A 24,364-nucleotide genomic window follows, 5' to 3' on the forward strand; every position below is an offset into this window, starting at 1 on the left:
CAGAAATGTGGTGCTTCACACTGTCTCTGTGAGTGGATAGGGAAAGTACACCCCACACGTTTTTTTTATTACCCTCCTGTGCTTCCTAGACCCCCCCCCCCCCAATACTAGCATTCTGATTTATACCCATTATAGTCAGTATACATTTAAGATTCATTTATATGCACGTTTTAATATATGATTGAGTATGATTGGGGGATTCTATTTGTTAGTAAGTAAGATGATATACAGGAATTCCAGGGAGCAGGGGGTTTTGGGCAAGAAGGCCATTAGCAACTTTTTCTTGGACTGTGGAAATCTGAGTAATAAAGCCAATTCCACTTTGTGAGTGGTCTGAGTTGCTGGCTAGATTCTTCAGGGAGTGACAGTTTTAGCAGAATGGAAATAATCTGTGTTTTTGTCTCTTCACCTGGGGTTGCCAGGGAAAGTAACGGCCAAAGTTACAGTCTCCTTTAATTAGTTGTGTACAACAGTGCTTCCCAAATTGTTTTCCTCAAAACTCTAGTGTTTCCTAAAAAATCTTAATTGAAAATATATTTTAAATTCCTTGTGCCAGAGTATGAAATTCTTATTGAAATTCAGGCTTCTGCAGGAGACTTCAGCAAGATGGTGAAATAGGAAAACCACCTCCTCAGTAAGCTCTGGAGGAGGGTGTTTAACCAGCCACGGCTTCACCAGCTTGTGTTATCTTTAGACTGGTAGAAATTCCTCCCTGGCATGGAAGAAGAGGAGAAGTTTCAGAAAGTTCAAATCTCTGCCTCTAATGCTGTTTAGGCATTTGTTTAGGCATGGAGACAGTCAGAGCTAAAAAAAGAAAAAGGAAAAAAAAAGAAGCCCAACTGTGGATGGTAGCTGTTAGCACACAGCACAAGCAACAGCAATTGCTATTTTAATGCAGATAATTTAAAGAAAATTACCTTGTGGAATTCACATCTGTATGTCAAGCAAGAATCGTCATGCCAAAGATCACGAGGAACTTTCTGTTTAGAGCTTAAAAAGGAATCTAACAAGAAAAACTGTAGCGGCCGCTAATGGAACTCCCCCACAAGCTGTTTTAGTAGACATTAATGAAACCCATTAAAACTAATAAATCTTAAGAGCAGAACATTTATTAGTAATAACCCTGACAACAAAGAAAGGAGTAAAATTTTGCTTATGCAAGCATTATTTTCAAAACAAAACCAAGGAAATTTCTCAGACTATACAGGAATTTAGATATCAAAGAAAGAAAGATAACACAGTGCCACTGTGTGTTCACTCACAAAAGCAATTCTCCCATGCGGGAATTAATAAGTGGATATTAGAATACCAAAAGAATTCATCTTATAAAGCTATTTTGATGTTGAGCGAGAAGCAGTGGCCCTAACCCAAATCTTTGTTGAATTTAAATTGTTTAGAAAAGAACTGGCAATGGAATGGAAAGAGATCCATACGTCTCTGGATATGTTGAGAACCAATTTGAATCCCTTTTATTTCCCAACATACTATATTATACAGAACACTCAGGCAATAGGAGTAAATGAATGAAGAACTTTGTGGTTCACGGTGTATAAGGGCAGAGTTAAGGTTCTGTGTGAAAATCAGGGTTTAAATCAGAATTAAGGTTCTACACAGAGAAAAAAAATCTTCTGAAGGGTTTAATGATTGAAAAATTTTGGGAACTGCCGGTGTGGAGGAGGGAATTGCAGCAAGTGTTGGAGCAATGAAAGCCTACTGAAAATTCCTTTTTCCACAATACCTGGCAACCTGATATTCATCTTATATTTATTTTCCATATATAGATTTTTTACAAGTTTGGCCCTCCTGGATTTAATAAATGAGGTTCCTTTAAACTATGTTGCTAAGAAATATGGATGTAACCGTGGACAGCTTCAATCTTTACAGCAGTCTGCTGCTACTTATGCAGGTGAGAAATTATTGATTGTTGTTTTAAACCAGTGGTTCTCAACTTTTCTAATGCTGTGACTCATTAATGCAATTCCTAATGTTGTGGTGACTCCCAACCATAAAATTAGTTTCGTTGCTACTTCATAACTCTAATTTTGCTACTGTTACGAATTGTAATGTAAATATCTTATATGCAGGATGTATTTTCATTAACTGGACCAAATTTGGCACAAATACCCAATATTTGAATAGTAGTGGGGTTGGGGGAAGGGGATCGATTTTGTTATTTGAGAGTTGTGGTTGCTGGGACTTATAGTTAACCTACAATCAAAGAGCATTCTGAACACTACCGATGATGGAATTGAACCAAACTTGGCACACAGAACTCCCATGACCAACAGAAAATACTGGAAGGGTTTGGTGGGCATTGACCTTGAGTTTTAGAGTTGTAGTTCACCTACATCCAGAGAGCACTGTAGACTCAAAGAATGATGGATCTGGACCAAAATTGACACTCAATATGCCCAAATGTGAAAACTAGTGGAGTTTAGGGAAAATAGGCCTTGCCATTTGGGAGTTGTAGTTCCTGGGATTTATAGTTCACTTACAATCAAAGAGCATTCTGAACCCCACCGATGATAGAATTGGACCAAACTTCCCACACAGAACCCACATGACCAACAGAAAATATTGAAGGAATTGACAGTGATTTATGGGAGATGTAGTTCACCTACATCCGGAGAGCACTGTGAACCCAAACAATGATGGAGCTGGACCAAATTTGGCATTCTGCTCTCCCCTCCCAGCTTGGAGTCTCAGAAACAGCTCTCCCCTTGGCTGTGAGCCCAGCTGAGAGGCCGGCCAATCACAGCAGGAGGAGGGCTTTTGGTGGAAGGATTTGCCATCTGTTGCCAAAAAGGAAGAGAAGGATAGTTGGAGAGATCTTCAGCCTTCTCTGCCAAAGGGTTTCCTAAGACTATCAGAAATATGTGTTTTCTTCTGATACATTCCTAGATGTCCCGACCCTCAGGTTGAGAAAAGCTGGTTTAAACACTACTAGTTGATTCCGTAGAGTAGTTAAGACTGTAGCTCAGTTGAAAATACTTTTCTAAATTAGTCATTGTATTGTACCCAAGTCAATCTGTTGAAATATAATATGCAAATGATAATAGAAATTTCTGTCTCCTCGAACAAGCAAGATCATGTTCAGTGACTCTGTATATTGTATTTGTTTTCCAATTTCTGTGTACTCTTTAAAAGTCTGTACACACAACTCATGCAAGCATATATCCATATGTGTATCTCAAGGGATTTTTTCACTGTATAAATGGTTTTTGTTTATAATATTGAACCTTATTTTTCTTAAAATGTCTTGGGTTTCCAGTTGAAGCTTACTATAGAATTGTGCTAGAAAATACCTAAAGGTGTCAGGGTGTAAATTCACCAGGATAGCTCTGTGTGTAGAACTGAAGCCACATAATGTGAGCTGGCATAATATGTGGGTGGATTATGTGTGTATGAGACAAAGTAATATGAAAACACGATCTCTTGTTAAATGATTTTTCAAACATAGTTTTGCAACAGTTTAACCATTTGAGCAGCAAAACTCATTAATCATTGTTCTCTTTTCCAGGGATGATTACTATTTTCTGTAACCGACTGGGGTGGCACAATATGGAACAACTGCTCTCTCAGTTTCAGAGCCGTCTTACTTTTGGAATCCAGAGAGAGCTCTGTGATCTTGTCCGTATATCTTTGCTAAATGCACAGTGTGCAAGAGCTCTTTATAATGCTGGTTTCATCACTGTAGCAGATGTGGCTAATGGGACAGTTATGGAGGTGGAAAAGGCTTTCAGGAATGCAGCACCATTCAGAAGGTTGGCTACTGTACTAGAACAGACAAAAGTCGTGTTTCCGATACAGTTTTGTTGAGTTTGAGAAACAGATTCTGATTCTCCAAATATTCTAATAATGGTTCAGTCTTACAGTTGTAAAGACAGAATATTGTTTTCACGCTGGAGCCTCTGGTAGCCCAATGGGTTAAACCTTTGTGCCAGCAGGACTGCTGACTGATAGGCCAGCAGTTCGAATCCAGGGAGAGCAGGTGAACTCCCTCTGTCAGCTCCAGCTCCCCATGCGGGGACATGAAAGAAGCCTCCCAAAAGGAGGATAAAACAACCAGGCGTCCCCTAGGCAATGTCCTTGCAGACGGCCAATTCTTTCACACCAGAAATGTCAAGGACAGAACGCCACAAGATCAAAGATAACAGAGTTTATTGGATTTACAGAACTCAAAATGCCCGTAAAAGACAAGGGCTAGGCAATATTAGCCTCAAAAAGCAAAAAGGGGCAAGAAAAATGTTCAAAAGATAAACCGGATTAAACCGGAGTTTAATCCGGGTAAAATCAAAACAGCTTGCTTCAGCTTGGGAACAAACAAAACAGAAGCTGGGAAACAAAGAGTTCAAAAGAATGTAACTAATTGGCAGCAGATGCCTCTCTGCTGCCAGTACTATGTTTTGAGTAACTTAGAAGTCACTCCTACACACAGCAGGCAAATTTCCAATACAAACACAACAGCCGAGGATTGAAGCAGTAGAGTAGTCCCAGTTCTTTCCGAAGGTCGATAGGCAGAAGCAGACGTTTGCAGTTTTCCCAAGTCCAGTAGGAGAATCCGAGCCCGTAGTCAGTTCAGTCCGTAAATCCAGAGTAGCAGATGGCGTCCGTCAAGAAGACGACGGAAGGTCAAAGCTATTGAGATTAAGCAGAGGTTTGCACAAACAAAAGCCCACACAATTCCTCCCGCCGTCTGAACCCAAATTCCAAAACAACTTACGTAATCAGCACACGAAACACACCCGTCTTCAGGAAAACGTCCCACACAGATCCCAAGCGTTTGTCCAGATTACCTTGCCCAACGCAATTTGTTATTGCTCCCAAGCCCCATTTTATGCAAGTTACAATTCCTCATCACTATCAGCTGTTCTCCTTAACCCGGGCGTTTCCTCATCACTTTCCTCATCAGAACTGGAACACCTCTGACTACGCCCCACAGCATCCCCAGCTGTGGATCCCGTCCCATCCCTCCAGCTTGTCCATGGGTCTAGTCCTGAAGGTCCCCAATCATCTTCCATCCCATCATTGCCAGTGGCACCCAATTCCTCCCTTACCCGAGTCCAATCCATCTCATCCTCTTCTGAGCTAACCAGCTCTTCCTCCATTCTCTCTGTAAACCCCTCAAAAGACTCTTCGTCAGATGGTTCTGCAAAGATATCTCGCAGCCTCTTTCTTTCTCGCTCCTCGAGAGTATCTGACTCTCGAGGAGTCTTACGCCCACGTCTGCCAGTAGCAGAGCCATGAGGCTCAATCATAACAAGAAACAACTTGCAGTTTCTCAAGTCCCTCCTGACATGAAGAAAAAAATTATTTTCACATAACATTTGTTTGATTTATCTAGCCAGAATTTTAGATGTAATCTAAACATTTTAAAATTCCATAGTGTTGAGATATGAATAGCCATAGTAATCAGTGGTGACTGGATAAAGTGTCATTTTGGTCTTAAATTATATCTCCGGAGAAGCTCATCACAAGGGAGGTTCATCTGGAACTGGCTTTGTTGCCCTTTGATACTAAAGGAGGATCTTAAGTTCAGTTGTTTTAAATATAGTTGTTGCTCTTCTTTTATTACTACCATAATTACGTACTTTACCTGTTTACTTCTTTTTGTGTTTTATTCTACTTGAAAAGATGCTTGAAAGCCAGTGATTTTTCCAAAAGTGTAAATAATTATAGGAAGCAAAAGTAGTTAAAGTAACACCTGAATAAGGTTATCTAGGTTTTCTTTTAGGCCTTTCTACTTTTCCTAATTAGAATCTTTACTGGGAAAGGAAGTTTTTCTTCTGTGCTTCAGTCAGTCCTTCCTGTTCTTTTTTTTTCTTATGGGTATAAAACCTTTCTTACTGTTTACTTTCCTCCAGAACTACCACAGCCTTTGAACCGGTTTGGACTGTCACTTCTGTTATTTTCTGTCATCCTTCTTTCCTCTCCCTGCCAATGTGCTTGCTATTAAAAAAAGTAAAGCTTTCATATGCATTTTCTTTGTTTGTGGCCAGCAAGAATGCCAAATTAGGCATAATTGTTAATTTTGGCTTGTATGCCTTGTTTTAGTACTCGTAAGGCAGTGGATGAAGATGAAGAAGCTGCTCAGGAACGGCTTAATAGCCACTGTATCTGGATGTCTGGACTAAAGGGCTTAACCGAGACTGAAGCAGCTCGTCTTGTTGTGGAGGAAGCCCAAACGCTCTTGAAGCAGGACCTGGCTGTTTGGGGAGTGCAGTGGAAACCCAATACTTCCCTTTTATCAGATGCATCTGAATTATGTTCCATAATAGCAAGTGCCCTTGAAGAAGAGATTCATGGACTGAATCACAAAGAGATACTCAGAACAGGCCACGGTGTAACTTCTTCTGGCAAATGTGTCAGTTCTCAACCTGTATCATGTGCAAAAGAAAAAAATAAGAGAGTCTTAGTTATTAGTCCTAGACATGAAGAGAAGACTCTAGTAGATGAGAATACCATAAAAGAAAGAAATTCTTATGTGTACTCTAGTGCAAGTAAACGGCTGACTCTGGACAAAGATAGAAATAATATTAATGATGTCTCTGTGAAACAAAAGTTGGAGAACCAAGGAACCATGACAAACACTGGACAGAAAACAAAGCCAAACCTGAGCCATACTTCTAAAAGAGTTCCCATGCGGGCTAGATTTAAGAGAAAGGTTGGAATTAACTTAAAACAGAGTACATGTAAAAGCAACATTGCAAAATCCAGTGGGATGTCACAAGCAGCAAATAGGAGTGAAACACATAATAATGCTGATAATACTCTGGAGCACTTTGAACATATTGAAAACTGTCATGCCTCTAAATTTGAAGAATTTGAAGAAAGCTTCCAGTTGGATACCCAAACAAATAAAATATTGCAACAACAGATGAGAGATGAAATTGCTGATGAACAAAGAATCAGCAAGAGAGAGCTGGTAACAAAGCCAGAAAGGACAGATTTTATTTGTACAAGGTCTACCAGCACTTCAGAATCAGAAATAATGGATTTTATTTGTACTAATTCAGCTAGCAATTCAGGAATTGAGATTTCATATGCTAAGGACAAGCTGGAGTGCAGAAAGGTACATACAAGTACAGAAAATATAGCAGGAAGCATGAATAAATTGCACAAGATAGATTCTAACAAATTTCAAAGGAAGCTTGCCAAGAAAAAACAAGAAACACTAGGCTGCTTAGAAAAAAACAGTTTTTATGTTCTGGACTCTCAGTTAGATAATTTTTTACGAGACTACCAAACTCCAAATCTAGCAGAAGAAGAGTTATCTATTTTGAAGAAGAATTCCATTTTTCTTCATGAGAAAACACTTGATTTGGATGAAAATGTACAAAATCTGAATAATAGTGATAGTTTGCTGTTTGATGAAAGCTTTAGTAACATGAAAGAGCCCCAGGCTGTTCATACTAGTGAAGGTATTGCCATGGAGGCCTTTCCATCACAGCAGGTTATGCCTTCAGAATACGATTTCCTAGTTGAACAGGATGTGGTGTCCGATAAAGATGTACCGAGTGCCACTGTAAACCCAGAGCAGTTAGCAGAATGCAACAATGAAGATTCTGTAATATTGTTGGATAATGATGCTTCCCACATAGAAAAGTTAGATGCTATGGTTGTGCCTCCTCTCCAAAGAAATACTAGCAAGCTGAAAAATTCAAACAGCATAGTTAATATCAGAACTGAGAATGTTCAAAAGAGTGCAGGTGAAAATCCACTGAAAGATGGTATACAAAAATATGCTAACTTAGTGGAAAAGTGTGATGTTCTTTTTGATTTAAGTCCTGGAATGAAAGCGGTTTTAGATGGATGGCCAAGTCCATCAGGAGTTGAACCAGAATCAGTTCCAAGAAAAACCATGGAAGTAGTGTTGAAGAATGATTCAACAGTTTCTGTCCCTGGCCCAGGTCAATGTGCATCATCCTTTTGCAATGATTTTGATAGCAACTACATGCCTACAGTGATGAACGATCGGCATAAAATATACTCCTCTTTGGAAATCAACCAAAATGCGGCATCTAGTAGTTTGACAGATGGAAATAGAAGGCCTCTTTCTCCAGTGAACATTGAGTCTGCTTCAACATGTTTGAAACAGCCCTTTGTGATACAAGCAAGACACTTGAATCCTATGAACAATGTGCCATGTCTTCAGCTTGCACAGCATGATACACTTGAGCTACACCTGCAGCAAAAAACAGAAAATCAAGAACCCATTGAGATTTTACCTGAGGAGGAGGATAACTCAGTTATATCTGAAGATTTTTCACTGCAGTTATCTCAAGAGAAAGTTTTGCCACCATATTGCAGTCCTGAAAATTTTACAATAATTGATGTGGCTAATGATAAAACTCTCTTTCAAACCTTCATCGAAGAATGGAAAACTAAAAGAAGATTTGCTATTTCAGTAGCTTGTGAACGAGTCAAAGGATCCCAATCCCACAGATCTGGTATTGGTGCCCAGTTCAAGCAAGGTAAGTGTGTGTCCTGTGTTCTCTATTGATCTGTCTAGATCTTTTTCCAGACATGACCCCTTTTTGCTTCAGAAATGTTTATGCAACTCCAGGTACATAGATATGTAGGTATATAAAATAGCTCTCTTTCCTTTCCTCAACAGGCACTTCCCTCCCTCCCAAATGGATTTCTATTTCATTTTCGGAAACGACATCCCTTTCTTCCTTTTCCTCCAAAATGCATCTCTTTCCTTTTCATGAATGACACCCCTATCCTCCTCTGCCTCCTCCCAAGCAGATTTCTCTTTCCTTTTCCCAAATAGGACTCCCAATATCTCCTCTTTTTCCTCCCAAATGCATCTCTCTTTTTCATGAATGGTGACCTTATCCTCCTCTTTCTCCCAAGGAAATTTTTCTTTCCTTTTCCCAAACAGAATCCCATTCATCTCCTCCTTTTCCTACCAAATGCATCTCTCTTTCCCTTTCCCAAACAGGACCCCCTTTCCTTGTTCTCTTCCTCCCGTATCCATTCTTCTCCTTCTCAATCTACCACATGGCAGGATGCCTCGCCCAGCCCCTTTACCTTACCAAAGCAGCTTTTTCCTCTTCCTCCTCCTCCTCCTCCAGCAGGAACAGCAGCAGTAGTTCCTCCTTCCCTATGTGGCAGATGACTAAGGGCGGTGTGTGTGTGTATGTATGTATGTATGGATAGGCAGCTTAGTCAATATCTTCCCCAGAAGGAAGAACTGAAGAACAGATTGTAGACAGCTGCTGCTTGACTCCTCCATTTTTGTAGCGATGTTTTTGGTAACCTCAACTATTCACTTATGTGAACACGAAGTTTAAGAAGTTTTGGTCTAGACCACTGCTTCTTCAACTGTGGGTCCCAACTCCAAATGGGGTCTCCTCATCTTAATGTTGGTACCGCAAAACATTGACAACAGTATAAGCTTTCTGAACACCACCCATTTACACAAAATTTGTTAGCAGCAACAAGCAGCGTTTACAGTGGACTCTGCAGAAAATGCTTTAGCTGTATTCCACAAAATTGGGAAAATCAGCCTCTTTAGTAAACTTTGCAAATGCTGATTTATTTTTTAGTAAATAAGTGATTTTATACCTATTTTAAAATACTTAAATACCTGGGGTCACGTAAACATTTCTCAGGTGGAAAGGGGTGGCGAGTGGAAAGGGTGTAAGAAACTCTGGTCTAGATTACATCAAAAGGCATGATAAATGAAAATTATAGACTTTTTTTGGATTTGCATTAATATAACAAGTAGTGGCAGGTTTTTATAAATGATAGGTGACTGATTGTTTATTTTCAAAATTCTGATTAATCAAAGTTTATATTTTCCCATATATAATGTATAGAGAATTGTAGTACTGAATAGTATAATGCTATTTTGCTACAAATCTACTGAAAATGTTCAATAAAATGCCAAAGAAAATGAAAGTACAATATTTCATTTACTGATAAATTTAATGTGTTTTTAGGAAGCACTTTACAGAAAATTCCTCACGAAATTGACGGATTTCCTATTAAACCCTGTGAAGACATATTGGTGGTTGGATTGGCAGTGTGTTGGGGTGGAAAGGATGCTTTTTATATCTCATTGCAACAAAAACTCAAAGAACAGATTGGTAAGGAAAAATTGCTAAAGAAATTTGCTTTATAGTGGTCTGCATATATTGTTCTATTGCATAACTATGTATGCTAAATTAAAAAACAACACTTATATAGGTAAAGTTTTAAACTCCTATTATATTAAATAAGATCAGTCAAGGATTGTGACAAGTAGTGTAAAAGTATCAGAATCCAGAGAATATAAAATACAGACAATCCCCAAGTTGCGGATAAGATAGGTTCTGTAAGTTTGTTCGCAAGTTGAATTTGTATGTAAGTCAGAACAGGTACATTTTAAAGTGTAACTCCAATCACACATACACAGTTACATACACATGCATATGTGTGTGTATGTGTATGTATGTGTATATATACACACATATATGCACATATACAGACACACACAAACATACTTTGGATAGTATGGGGAAGAGTTAACACCCCTGTAGTATTTCTTTCGCTGTTTGTTCAGAAGATTTCATCTCACTTTCTGTCCCTGTGGTAATTGAATTTTGGAAAAAAAATTGGCTTGTTGTGGAAACAAGGATTGGTGAGAAAGCATAAGTGGAAACACATTTTCCCCATGAAAACTTTCCCAGGAGTGATTTTCCCTTTCTAAGGATAGATTTCTCTCATTTCCTGTTGTCTTATCCCCATTCTTAACTGTGAGTCGTTTGTAAGTCAGATGCTTGTAACTCGGGTACAGCCTGTAGTTCAAGCACAGACTGGAGTGAAGCATGATAGTTGGGGACTGTAAACTACCAGAAATTGTCAGGTAGGATAAAGAAGGAACAAAAAACACAACTAGAGCCATAATGTTGCATCTCAGCACTGGTTCACCTTGCTCTTAACACATACTCCACCACAGCAGACTTGGTTTTCTCAGTTTATTGATAAAAAGATAGCAAAATCTTAATAAAAAGCAGTAGAGAAAGCAGTAATCCAATTGCAAAGGCAATCTGCAGAATACAGTTCAAAGTCTTTGTAGAAAATAGTTCAAAGTCTCTAAAATAGCATATCAGTCCTGGAGAAACAAGGTAGCATGAGCTTCAAAATACAATCCAAATACAGGATCTAGGCAAGGATCTATTTTCATGAGCAGAGACAAGGCAAGAGTTAAGCTTCCAGAATCAACGTTGCTCTGTCTGAAATCTTCCCCAATTTCCCCCTTTTTAACCATGCTTGAAAGCTAGTAAAACATTCCCCTTGAGCTTTGGCTCCCACACGCTTGCTCACGATTCTCACAGAACGCCTGGGACCAATCCTCAATCTTAGTCTAGTGACTCTATCTAAGGAAAACTCTTCTGCCTCTCTGCCAGAGCTATCTGGACCTTTTTGATGTTTATCTGGACATTGTTGATATTCAAAATCCTGTGAAAGGTCACCCTTATCACTAACTTCAGCTTCCCTGCTAGCCTGCGGCCTTTCTAACAACTCAGAGCTTTCAACATTACTTTCATCAGCCTGCATTTCTGACAACTCAGAGCCTTCAACATTTCCTGGATCAACCTGCTGAAACCCAAATCCCCCTTCATCATTAGACGGAATCACAACACATAAGGAACCTGGAGAGAGAAGGTAGCATAATGACTGAGTGGGTTTGAGATGAGACTCTTGAGTCTGTGATTAAGGATGATGTAATGGCCTTTTTAAAACATGCTGCTAAATAGGCAGGGGACCATCAGGACATGTAGTGTGGCTTCAAACGGCAAGGCTGAGTAATAATAATAACAATAACAACAACAACTTTATTCTTGTAACCCGCCCCATCTCCCGAGGGGACTCGGGGTGGCTTACATGGGGACCAAGCCCAGCAATATACAATAAAATACAACAACATAAAATACATTCCAATTACAACAAATTAATACATCAGAACTATAAAATCACAGCATTACACAATAAAAACGTTGCCAGTAGCCAAGGACAACATAATGGCACTTCAATCTTGGTGCAGAGGAATAAGATTGTAGTTGTGCAATATATTAGGAGTATTAATAACATAGGCCAGTGATAAAGTGCAGAGGCTAGGATATAGGTGGGGGTAGGAACTCAGTCAATTATTAATCTTAATCGAAGGTGGCTTGAAAAAAAAAGGTTTTCAAATCTTTTCAGAATGAGGCCAGGGTGAGAGCTAATCTGATTTCTCTCAGAAGAGAAATCCAGAGCTTGGGGGGGGGGGGGGGGATGACCGAGAAGGCCCTCTCTCTCATCCCCACCAACCACATTTGAGACGGTGATGGGAGCGAGAGAAGGGCCTCCCCCATAGATTGTAAGGTTCATGCAGGTTCATAATAGGAGATAGGATCAGACAGGCTGGACCTGAGCCGAGTATTCTGCATAAGGAAGCATAGTGACCTGCATGTTCTCACTGACATGTTTCCTCCCTACCTCTCTCCCTAGAAATGAGTGCCAGTTTAGCACCACCTTCTCTGGATCAGAATCTAACTGTAGCCGAGAGGTTAGAGCACCTTCAGTCTTGCCTGCAGGATTCCAAGAGAGACTTTTCACTTGCTATGTATGAATTCATCCAGCACTACAAGACTCTCCTGAAAGCCTGTGGTATCTCTTTGGCAGGAAGTTTTGAAGACCCAAAGGTTCGATTTTTTTATATCGTTCTGCCTCTGTAAATTAGGTATGCTTCATGTAGACAACCTATTTAAAGATGAGAATAAGGTGCTCAGAGCAAGGTAGAAAAAATGGTTTCCAATGTCAAAACATGAGGTTCTTCGCATCAACTGAAGATGAGAAGTGCACATTCTTAACTATCCTTTAGCTTTTAGAAAATTAGTTAATAGTAGGAAGCAGAATATGTGAAGGAACTCATCCTGAATGTGTGACAATCTGTTGCTTGCTTTTCTCCTGCCTGGAACCTAAAGAACTGGTGGGCACATAGAAACAAAGTTCCATCCCAGAAGCTTTATTTGATTGTTGAAGGATACAATTTCAGTTGCTGCTGAAAAAGCTTTTAGTGCCCATTCTGGCACACATCCCTGTACAAGCTTCTTCATATGGGAAGTAATTGCTGGAAACTGTATTTATTTTATCATTATTATTATCCTCTTAATCTTTGTTAGAGGCCTACATTAACTTGATACATTTTTTGCTGGATTAGATTTAGAATAAGACATTTTTTCTTTACATTGATAGGTCCATTTTTTACAGAATTGCTGTCATCCCGATGTTTTTAACTTCATCTCCCCAAAGTCCCAGCTAGCATAGGCAGAGATTAGGAATTTTCAGAGTTGAAGTCCAGAATGTCAGCTGGAGCAAAGTACGAGAACCATTGCCTTGTTTCTGACAACATCCATTTTTGTGTTGTGCCTGATATATTTTACATACAGTTTATTTAAAAGGGTTTATATGTGTTTATTTATATGTATATGCATGCATATATATATATGTATGTGTGTGTGTGTGTGTGTATGAAGTTTAAACATAGACTCAGTATTTAATAAATGCCAAGAATTGCAAAAATGCTGAATATACACCTTCTCTGCCATGAAGAAAATACAACTACACATAATTCATTTCATGGCCTAGTCTCATGGTCTGCAACCTCAGATGGCCTTTGTACTGTGCTTGGTGAGATAGCTTTTTGTCACCCCTTCTCAGATCCCCTTCAATTAACTATGTAAACATGAGGGCGCAAAAATGAGGCAGAATGAGGGACACACATGAGAGGGCCACCCTCTCATTCCAGAGAGTCACAAGAGGGAAAAAAGGAGAGGAAGACTATGTTCTCCTTGGAGCAGGGCCTTCCAAACTCTCCAAAGTGATGGTGCTTTTGGGCTGCAGGGGTCTGGACTTGGGTTGGTGCTGAGCAAAGGGCAGCCATGTGGGTGGGTTGGCAGCAAAAGTGGAGGAAGCCCAGAGGTTGGGTGGTTGGGAAGCGCCATTGCTGAGTTCCACCGGCTGGCTGACTGGGTAGTCAGGGATTCAGCAGAGTGACCAACATATGGGGGTTGCCTGTGTAATTCTAATGTGCTATCTAGTCTAATGCGCACCCTGATTATGGAGACATAATTTAGCCAAAAAGGTGCACATATAATTACCCAGGATGATAATAAACAAGATATATAAAGAAAACGGATAACAATGTCAGTATCCCAAAGTACAACTGAAGCGTATTCTATACAGACATGTTGCTGGATTCTGGATTCACTAGACTCTAAAGGGCACTTCGGTTCACTCAAGGAGTACATTAGTGTATTAAGGTGTATAGAACACAACATGTATAAGGAAAATTCTGTGTGGGTAATTGTTCTGGAATGCCCTTGTATTCCCCCGAAAAATGTTTCTATTGTGTGTGCTGTGTATTTCCCTTCTTCAAGGTGGCATGCTGGTTGCTGGATCCTGGAAGTAATGAGCGCTCTCTTCACAACATGGTTGCCAGTTTCCTTCCTGAGGAATTATTCTTGCTGGACAAAATTGGAACAGGCCAGGGGAATCAGAGCATAGGACTCAATGCCTCTGCAGATCATTCTGGGCGGTATAGAGCTGCTGTAGAGTCTGTTCTTGTCTTCCATCTCATGGATAAACTCAGTGCTCTGTTGCAAAAAGATAACTTACAAGGTAACAATGGAAAGATAAAGACTAAATGCTAGAGAACCTTATTTGGCTTGGACATAAAATCCAAAAATGGTTAAAACACTATATAAATGGTGAGCGGGGGGGGGGGGCAGAGAATAACCAGATGTCATTATTACCATCCATTTTTGATATTTTCCAACCAATTACAAAGCACAGCTGAATTATCTGCATGTCTACACAACTTGCATATGTACAAATCACTACTTCGTTATATACAAGAAATTTAAAGTTTAAATGCTCGGGCTGTGGCGCAGGCTGGAGAGCAGCTGCAATGAATCACTGCAATGAATCACTCTGACCAGGAGGTCATGAGTTCGAGGCCCGCTCGGAGCCTATGTTTGTCTGTCTTTGTTCTATGTTAAAAGGCATTGAATGTTTGCCTATATGTGTAATGTGATCCGCCCTGAGTCCCCTTCGGGGTGAGAAGGGCGGAATATAAATGCTGTAAATAAATAAATAAATTATAATCACTCTTTCTAATTGAAGAATGTTGTTGGAGGGGTGGGTAATTCTTGTAGGGCAGATGTTCACAGATCTGTGCTAAATTTATGATTTAATGTAAGCTATGGAGGTTTATATTAGTAATTCAAGTGCAGGTTCAAATGGGCATTAGAAAAAAACCACATGCAAACTGTGTGTGTTATTCTTTAAAGCATTATTTTATGGTCATTTTCAAAACAAGTTGCTGCAACAAAGTCGAAATGTTCATGTGTAACTAAAGTCCATTTCTTTCCGTCAATGCTGGGGTGGTATGCAGATGGTGTGGTGTGGATGGCATTAAGCAGCATCTTCTTTACTTTTTTAATCAAGTAAATTAAATTTCATCCATATGCTTGCATTTTGTGACATTGAACTAATGTTGAGTTTTGTCTTATTTATTGCAGATATTTTTCATAAAATGGAGATGCCAAATCAATATTGTTTGGCCTTGTTGGAACTCAATGGTATAGGTTTTAGCACTGCAGAGTGTGAGACCCAGAAACATGTTATGGAAGCAAAGCTAAGTGAGACTGAAAATCAGATCTACCAGCTGGCAGGTCACAGTTTCTCCTTGACTTGTCCTGATGATATTGCTGAGGTACTAAAGTACGCTTTCAACCTTTTTCAGCATAACAAATCTTGTTAACTGATTGTAATTGCTATGGGAAACTGGAGTTACATTTTTCCATATATATTACATATCAGCAAGATTGATTGGGGTATCATACCTTGTACCTTTTTAACAGTCAAAGGTAATAATCATTTCTGATGACAATAGGGTTCTTATATCTGAGGGTACTAAACATGGTAAATTAGATTTTTAGATGTTAGAAAAGTGATTTTTAACATTATTTCAAGTCTTGTTTGTGGCAATAGAAAGAGACGTGGGGGATAATCTCATGCTTAAAATAAATATAATTTGTCTGGAAGGATAATAATATCAAATTTAGTTTCCTACATTTTTTGCAATGGTTAAGCATATTTGGAAGCTGCTTCCAGACAGGGCTTTCAGCAAGTAGAGAACCATGATAAAATGATAGTCTTATAAATACAAGAAATTCAAAACCCATGGCATTCTCAACATTTGAAAGTTTCTGCAAAAGGAAAGTACCTTTCCATAGATAATTGTTTTATTGACAGATTGTACTATATGGTCAGAGACACTCAGGTACAATCTTTAACTGTTGCTCTTTTAAAATTTTGATTGTTAATTAGATTTTAAATTATTTCCCCTCAAAAATATTAGATCAACAAAATGTGATATAGGTGTTCCTTTGCATAACAGAGAAAACTGTTAAATCACAGTTTAATGATTTGGCTCTACCTTATTTTTGGATGACTGGGGCTAGGAAAGAGAGGAGTCTTGACAGTTTAGTTCTCTGTTGTATGGTAAAATAACACGCAACTGACTAAAGTTTTAAACTCTTTCAGGTCTTATTTTTGGAACTAAAGCTTCCGTCTGATGGAGAATCAAAAATGCAAAGGGGCAAGAAAACTTTAGGCTACACTGGAAGAGCAGTGGTAAATGGAAACAGGGTCAGATTGAGCAAGCAGTTCAGCACAACTAAGGTATAAAGTCACCTATGAAAATAGCAGAAGCACAATTTTGTTTTTCCTTCAGTACTAGCACCTAGTATTTTCATCTGCCAAAATTTTGGAAAGAAAGGCATGTACAAAATACCTTTCACTGTTTTAAACGGCCAATTTGCATGAAAAATCCTATTCCCTTCTTGACTTTTAGTGGGTTAGTTGTGTGTTATTTGGTACTTAAAATATTGCATTCTGTGATGTGTGGCTTCTCTCTCTTTCCAAGATATCACTTGTAAATTTGACAAGGTTTTGATATGTATAGATGACTTTCATCCAAAATCTTTTGATATCTTAATAATGGACAGTACTCTCCTTGCTGCCTTTCCTTGTATTGATTTAAACCTGACTGCATCTGTAAACCTGTCCCCGACCAATACAGCCAGGGACTATAATTGGGAGAGACTAAATAATAGGATTCTACAGTTGGAAGTGGCCCTGTGAACTATTGAGTCAAATGCCACACTCAGTGAAGGAAATCCAGCTAGAGCATCACCAGCAGACAGCTGTCCAAACTTTTTGAAGATGTCTAGAGAAGGAGATACCTTTCTGAGTCATTTATCCTACTGCCAAACTATTCTTGGCATCAAGAAGCTCCTTCTGATGTTCAATTAAAATCTCTTGTAATTTAAAACCATTAGAACTGGTTCTATCTCCTGGGGCAACAGAGAACAGGCCTTCCCCCTTCTCTCTGCGATTGCCCTTGAGATATTTAAAGAGTTCAATCTTGTTACCCTTCAATATATGCTTCACCAAAATGAAATATGCCCAGTTCCTTCAACCTTTTCCTCCTTTATTTTCTTTTCCATATCTTTTATTGTTCTTCTGCAAAGGAATCTTGTAGCGCCTCTGAGACTGAGGGAAAGATGCTGTGACATGACCTTTTTGTAGACTAAACGTAGATTAAGTCTGTGAAAGTTTATGCTGCAGCTTCTTTCTCTGTTAATTTTGAATACTGATATGCTATACTAAGATGGCTATGCTTTTGAAATCTAGAAAAAAATCTTAGTAACATGGAGTTGGAAGAGACCAGAAGAGCTATCTTATATTTTACCATTCAGGAATATACAATCAAAGCACTCCTGACTATGGCCATATAGTTTAAAAGCCCCCAAATAAAGAGGCTCCTCCATAGAATAATCCACTGTGAAATAGCTCTTGCGTTCAGGAAAGCCCACCTAATATTTAGGTAGAATTTAATTTCTTGTAATTTTAATCCATTGCTTTCTGTCCTGGGTATCATCTACCCTGAAAGATGAATGCAGTTTGCTTAATGCTATGAAATCATGGGAGTTGCATTTTACAAGGCCAATGACTCACCAAACTAAGACTGCCATGTTTGCATAGCATCAAGCCAGGATAGTTAAACTGCATTAATTCTACAGTGTAGATGGGCTGACCCATAAACTGATCTAGCATGCAAACACCAGATCAACCCCAGGTATGGTCCACACAGGGACTCTCTCTGCCACTTTGGAAGCAGGAGGACGTTCCCACTGCCCAATGGTGCTAAAAACAGTGACATGATGGGCACCATTGGGGTGGGGTGTGTGGAGGGACTGCCATCCCTTGTCTCCTGGCCCCTGAATTCATGAAATGTGGGATATCAGTGGGAACCAGTGTGTCAAGATCTGTTCCAGAACTGTCCCAACTGTCCCCACAGGCCCTAAGTTGGGGGACTGGACTTTCCCCCATTTGGGTTAACACTGGCAGTGCAAAGTTTGGCTTCGATGAGACAGATCCAGGAGCATTCCCAAGCTGCAAACACACAGCCTTTCCGCACTGCTATATAACCTAGAATATCAAGGCAGAAAATCCTACAATATCTGATTTGACTTGTGTTATCTGATTCCACACTGCCATATATTCTAGTTCAAAGGAGAAAATGTGGGATTTTATTCATCATCATCATCATCATCATTTAATTACTTATTAATCGCCCTCCATCCAAGATGCTCTAGGCGATTTACAAGATAAAATTGTAGAGGATAAAAATACATACATATAAATATTGATAAAATTAACATAGATTAAAAGCTCTAGTAAAGAGCCAGGTCTTGAGTGCTAGGGTAACTCACGCATGGCTCTCATATAGGGCGGCAAGGCATTCCATAAGGCAGGGGCAGAAATAGAAAAAGCTCTGCGTCTGGTCCTTTCCAAATGCACTTCTCTAGGACCCGGCATATAAAGTAAGTCGCGTTGAGATGGTCCATGGGAGAAGGAGAGATGGTCCCTAAGGTACAATGGTCCCTGGTCGTAAAGAATTTTAAAGGTCAGAACTAGCATCTTATAGACCACGGTAATCAGTTGGAAGCCAATGCAGATGCTGCAGCACTGGTGTTATATGGCATTTCATGGGTGTTCTTGTGAGTAGCCTGGCTGCTGCATTCATTCAGCTGGGTGGAAGGGGCCACAGTGTTTCAAGTGGATTGTTTCCCCATTCAGAACTAGTTGACACCTCTTCGATCCCAGGTTTAACCTCTTAATAGTAAGTCTCACTGTTTTATCTGGATTTCAAGCTGTTTTTCCTTATCCAGCCCATCACTTCTTCCAGGTATTCATTCAGAGGGGATACAGTACCCATATCTAAGGTTGTTTTTGAAGCATGGAGAAATATATTTGGGTGTCTACAGCATCCTGTCCCATGCCTCCAGATAATCTCTCCCAGCGGTTTCATATAAACATTAAAAGGCATTGGGGATAGAATGGACTCTTGAGGAATGCTACATAGCAGCTCCTATTTTTGGAGGAGCCACTACCCCCAAGCACCACCATCTGGAACCTGCCTCCAATTCCAAAAAACCTCAGGCACTCCAGAAGGATATAATGCATTGCTGAGAGATCTAGAGATCTGGAATCACCAAGAGGGACACATTCCGCCTGTCCTGCTCTGAAGCTGGATTGAAATATAAAGGAAGTGTATGTTATCTAAGACTGCCTGAAGGTGGAGGGCATCTGTCTTCTCAATTACCTTGCCCCCTTCCCCAAAAGGAAGATTAAACACTGTTCTGTAGTTATTAAGCAAATCTAGGGAGGGCATTTTCACTAAATGGTTCCCAGCACAGGATCCAAAATGGCATACAACATTTTGAAACAAATTCAGCTAAAATCTTATTTTATGGAAATTATAAAACTGTTGAACAATTCTATTTTTAAAAAGTAATACTGTTAAAAACAGTTTATGAAATGTACATATATAACAGGATTCTTGACACCATGCTTGCCTGATAAGCCTCCAGGCTAATCTTCAAGATTTGGCTCTTGAAAGGTGTGCATATGACATCTTTACACAGAAACAATGTGAATGAAACATCTAACTTGTTTATTCTCTGGGTGATTTCCACAGGGTGTTCTAGAGAAATTGAAGGCATTGCATCCATTACCAGGTCTGATTTTAGAATGGAGAAAGATCACTAATGCAATAACCAAGGTGATATTTCCACTGCAGAGGGAGAAGCTTTTAAATCCCATACTTGGAATGGAGAGGATCTATCCTGTTTCTCAGACAAATACAGCAACAGGTAGCAATTTTTTAAAATCCTAAATGTGTATTTTCTAGTTTGTTAAGTAGATTGGGCACACACACAATATTTCATCTTTGTAGTTGCTGCTGACAGCAGTACAGTACTTAAAAAGTGTTTTGTTTCTTGGATTTTCAAATACTTACCTTTATTTTTCAACTAGCTATATTCAGCTGTAAAAATAAGATCTCCCTTCTCCAGAATGCTTGTTTTGATTCATACCTTTCCCTAAGTCTTCAGATAGTGTTATCTTGGTTCCCAAGATGAAAGTGTGTGTGTGTGTGTGTGTGTGTGCGCGCATGCATGTATGCATGCATATATGTATGTGTGTATACACACACACACACAATTTTAATTGTACTGTGGTTTTAATGGTTAGACAACCATAGATTTCAATCATCTGGCATACACAAAAATGATTAACTCTCACTCTGAATAATTCCATGCATTCCAGAGGTCTTCTGAGACTTTAGAACACAGTTTATGTTAGAGGAAAGGCTAGGAAGCAAAGAAATAAGAAAGAAGAAAAACAGTTTGTCTGATCAGTTTTAATACTAGCTCCCTCTCTTTGCCCACATGGGTCAACCCCTCGTGCCTACCTGTTCAAGGCTGAATTCTAAAATACTATGTCTTGTTTCTCGATACCCCCTCTTTCTTCCGTTTTTAAATTCCTGTCTTACCAACCAGTCAAGCATTTCTCTCTCTGTTTCTACTTCAAATCATTGATTTTAATAATTAACAATAGAAAGCATGGCAATGACTTCGGAGGTACGAAATTAGAAAACTGATTGAAACGGCTGCCTTTTGAGAAGTGGGAATAGGAATTTTAATTCCTTTTTGCTCTCCCCGCCCCCCACCCCCCCAAGACTGCAAGTCTAGAGATCATGGAGGGGGAGTACCACAGCATGGCAAAAGCTGGAAATAAGCAATTAAATAAGTAGGTCTCTGAGTCAAGAGCAGAATCACTATTAAAGTGAGGCCCCATCTACACTGTCTGGCTTAGATGATGCTGTCTTCATCCTCAAACCAGTATAAACCTACCTTCTGAGTCGAACTCAAGAAGCAGCCTGTGAATGAATGAACTCATGTGTAATGGATTGCTTCTTCAGTCTTACCAGAACAATGGTTCCCAACCTTTGGTCCTCCTGGTCTTTTGGACTTCAGCTCCCAGAATTCCTAACAGCTGATAAACTGGCTGGGATTTCTGAGAGTTGAAGCCTCAGAACCAAAGGTTGGGAACCTTTGCACTAGAATGACCATTCACATAACCAATTCCCAACAAAAAACGAATATTTAAAGAAAAGACAATAAACAAACGAACAACTGATTGATAAAAGCAATCCACAAATATCTTCTGATGAGAAGAAAAGGCAAAAACCAACAAGAAAATAAATCTGAAAGTAGCTCCTCTATATTTCTATATTTCTCTTCTATATTTAAAGAATATACCATTAAAGAAGTGTGATATTGTAATATATATTGATGGATTTTTTTCCAATTTAGATAAGATGATTAGTTTAAAATGACATTTTTTTATTTCTTGCTCTTCTTTTTTTACCAGTGTTGTATTTTAATATTCTCTGAAATATATTCCAAGAAAAAAAAGCTTGTTGACCATGTCTACTTTGTTTTTAACTTTTTGCTTTTAAAAATGACTTAATATATTTTTAACCTTTATTCAGTGCAATGTTGTGTGTGTGTGTCCTGCCATTCACCAAATCCCATGTTTGCTTTTAGGTCGCATAAGCTTCAGAGAACCAAATATACAAAATGTGCCTAAAGATTTTGAGATTGAAATGCCAATCCTGGTTGAAGAAAGCCCACCTACCCAGAGACAACATAAGATGTTCAATGCTCCAAGAAACAGGTTCAGATTTTCTTTTTGTTCTACTCACTTACCTTAGTCCTTCTCTATTATCTGGTAGTCACATTTCTTAAAGGTTCGTGAAATACAAAGCATGATACAGTAGAGTCTCACTTATCCAACACTCGCTTATCCAACATTCTGGATTATCCAACACATTTTTGTGGTCAATGTTTTCAATACATTGTGATATTTTGGTGCTAAATTCATAAATACAGTAATTACTACATAGTATTACTGCGTATCGAACTACTTTTTCTGTCAAATTTGTTGTATAACATGATGTCTTGGTGCTTAATTTGTAAAATCATAACCTAATTTGATGTTTAATAGGCTTTTCCTTAATCCTTCCTTATTATCCAACATATTGGCTTATCCAGCATTCTGCTGGCCCATTTATGTTGGATAAGTGAGACTCTACTGTACTTGAAATGATCTTTTTCTAATATATTGGTTTTACCATCAGAATTGAGCGACACAAAATGCAGTGCTTTATATTTAAACAAACTATTTTGCTATGGAACAATACCGTGTTCCATATAGCAATGTATGTTAGTGCTTCCAGGAGCAAGATGGATTGAGACAGGATACTTTGACTAGATCACATCTTCTTAAACTATGGGTTGAGACCCTAAATAACTTTTTGTTGTGATTGCAACAAATTTGGAAGGCCAGAGTTCTGACAAGGCAGGAAGGCAAGGGAAAGAAGGAGGGGACATGCATTCTCTTCTGAGCCAGTTTCTTTCTGAAACCTTGTTGCTTCTCTTAGGTTGTCAGTAGAAGGAGAAAGGGATGGCTTTGGTGAGGACCCCAGTCTTAAGACCTTTTGGAGGGGGGAGCACCCTTTTCTCCCATGAATGCACGCCTCTTGCCCCTTCCCATCCCTTCTCTCTGTCCTGTCTTCTCTTTGCTTCCCAGCCCTGCATGTTTCCCTCCCTTCTTCTCTTCTCTTCTCTCTCTTCTCTTCTCTTCTCTTCTCTTCCCATCTCTTTGCTTCCCAGCTCTGGATGACTTCCCAAGGAAGTCATGCTACCCTTCTATTTTGCTTTGGTCAGACCACACATTTGAAATACTGTGTCAAATTCTAGGCACCACAGTTGAAGGGAGATGTTGACAAGCTGGAAGGTGTCCAAAGGATGGTGACTGAAATGATCAAGGGTCTGGAGAATAAAGCCCTATAAGGAACGGCTTAAAGCGCTGGGCATGTTTAGCCTGGAGAAGAGAAGGCTGAGAGAGACATGATGGCCATGTATAAATAAGTGAGGGGAAGTCATAGGGAGGAGGGAGCAAGCTTGTTTTCTGCTGCCCTGGAGACTAGGACGCAATGGAACAACAGCTTCAAACTACAGGAAAGGAGCTTCCACTTGAACATTAGGAAGAACTTTCTAACTGTGAGAGCTGTTCAGCAGTGGAACCCTCTGCCCCGGAGGGAGTGTGGTGGAGGCTCTTTCTTTGGAGGCTGTTAAACAGAGGCTGGGGGTGCTTTGAATGTGATTTTCCTGCTTCTTGGCAGGGGGTTGGACTGGATGGCCCATGAGGTCTCTTCCAACTCTATGATTCTATGGGTCTATGATTCTATGCACATGTCTTATTTGTCGTGCCAAAAAAATTGAAAGAACAAGACAATATTTAAAATGCAGAACAATTTTAACCAACATAAACTTACCAGTTTTTCAGTGGAAACTGTAGGCCTGCGTTTAATGAAGATTTTAATGTGTATTGTTATTGTTGTGTGCCTTCAAGTCATTTCAGACTGAGGGCAACCTCAAGTCTAATGTTTAGGATGGGGGGCAGGTCAATAACCTTGGAGGGCCACATCCATACCGCAGGCCTTAATTTGGGGACCCCTGTTCTAAACTAGTGGATAGGAAGAGATATTGTCTCTGGATTCATTGATGTAAAAATCAATTGAATGCCTAATTTTGTATTTTATTTTACAGAAATAGAAAGTCTTCTGTGCTGCCGTGTGAGCCAAAGAATCTCACGGAAAGGTTAACCAGTAAAAAAATTCCATTTGCTGTTAGCATGAGACATGCTTTTGTCCCATTTCCAGGTACCACCTTTAAAAATTGATTTATTGCTGTCACTTACCATAGAAATATTGTTGAAAGATACCCCTGGACAGTGTGAGTGGAAAACAAAAACAGTTATTTCACAGCTAAAAGGAAGGGAAGGTTATACTGAAATATGCCAGCAAAATTCTTCTGTTTAGACGCAAGGATCTAGGATTTGGAGTTAA

The 24,364-nt window shown here is 39.4% G+C and overlaps 1 protein-coding gene across 1 annotated transcript in view; it reads left to right on the forward strand.

Annotated features, from left to right (window-relative positions):
* The window catches only part of polq (DNA polymerase theta), a 73,849-nt gene that overhangs the window by 29,984 nt on the left and 19,501 nt on the right, over positions 1-24,364 (forward strand). Inside the window, exons 14-24 of the mRNA XM_008118353.3 lie at positions 1,782-1,906; positions 3,521-3,764; positions 6,055-8,474; positions 9,951-10,097; positions 12,484-12,677; positions 14,415-14,655; positions 15,558-15,751; positions 16,585-16,722; positions 20,087-20,261; positions 21,999-22,128; positions 24,066-24,178. Coding sequence (XP_008116560.2) covers positions 1,782-1,906; positions 3,521-3,764; positions 6,055-8,474; positions 9,951-10,097; positions 12,484-12,677; positions 14,415-14,655; positions 15,558-15,751; positions 16,585-16,722; positions 20,087-20,261; positions 21,999-22,128; positions 24,066-24,178 — 4,121 coding nt within the window. The remainder of the gene's footprint in view (positions 1-1,781; positions 1,907-3,520; positions 3,765-6,054; positions 8,475-9,950; positions 10,098-12,483; positions 12,678-14,414; positions 14,656-15,557; positions 15,752-16,584; positions 16,723-20,086; positions 20,262-21,998; positions 22,129-24,065; positions 24,179-24,364) is intronic.

Source organism: Anolis carolinensis, chromosome 2, assembly GCF_035594765.1.
Source record: "Anolis carolinensis isolate JA03-04 chromosome 2, rAnoCar3.1.pri, whole genome shotgun sequence".
Lineage (NCBI taxonomy): Eukaryota > Metazoa > Chordata > Lepidosauria > Squamata > Dactyloidae > Anolis > Anolis carolinensis.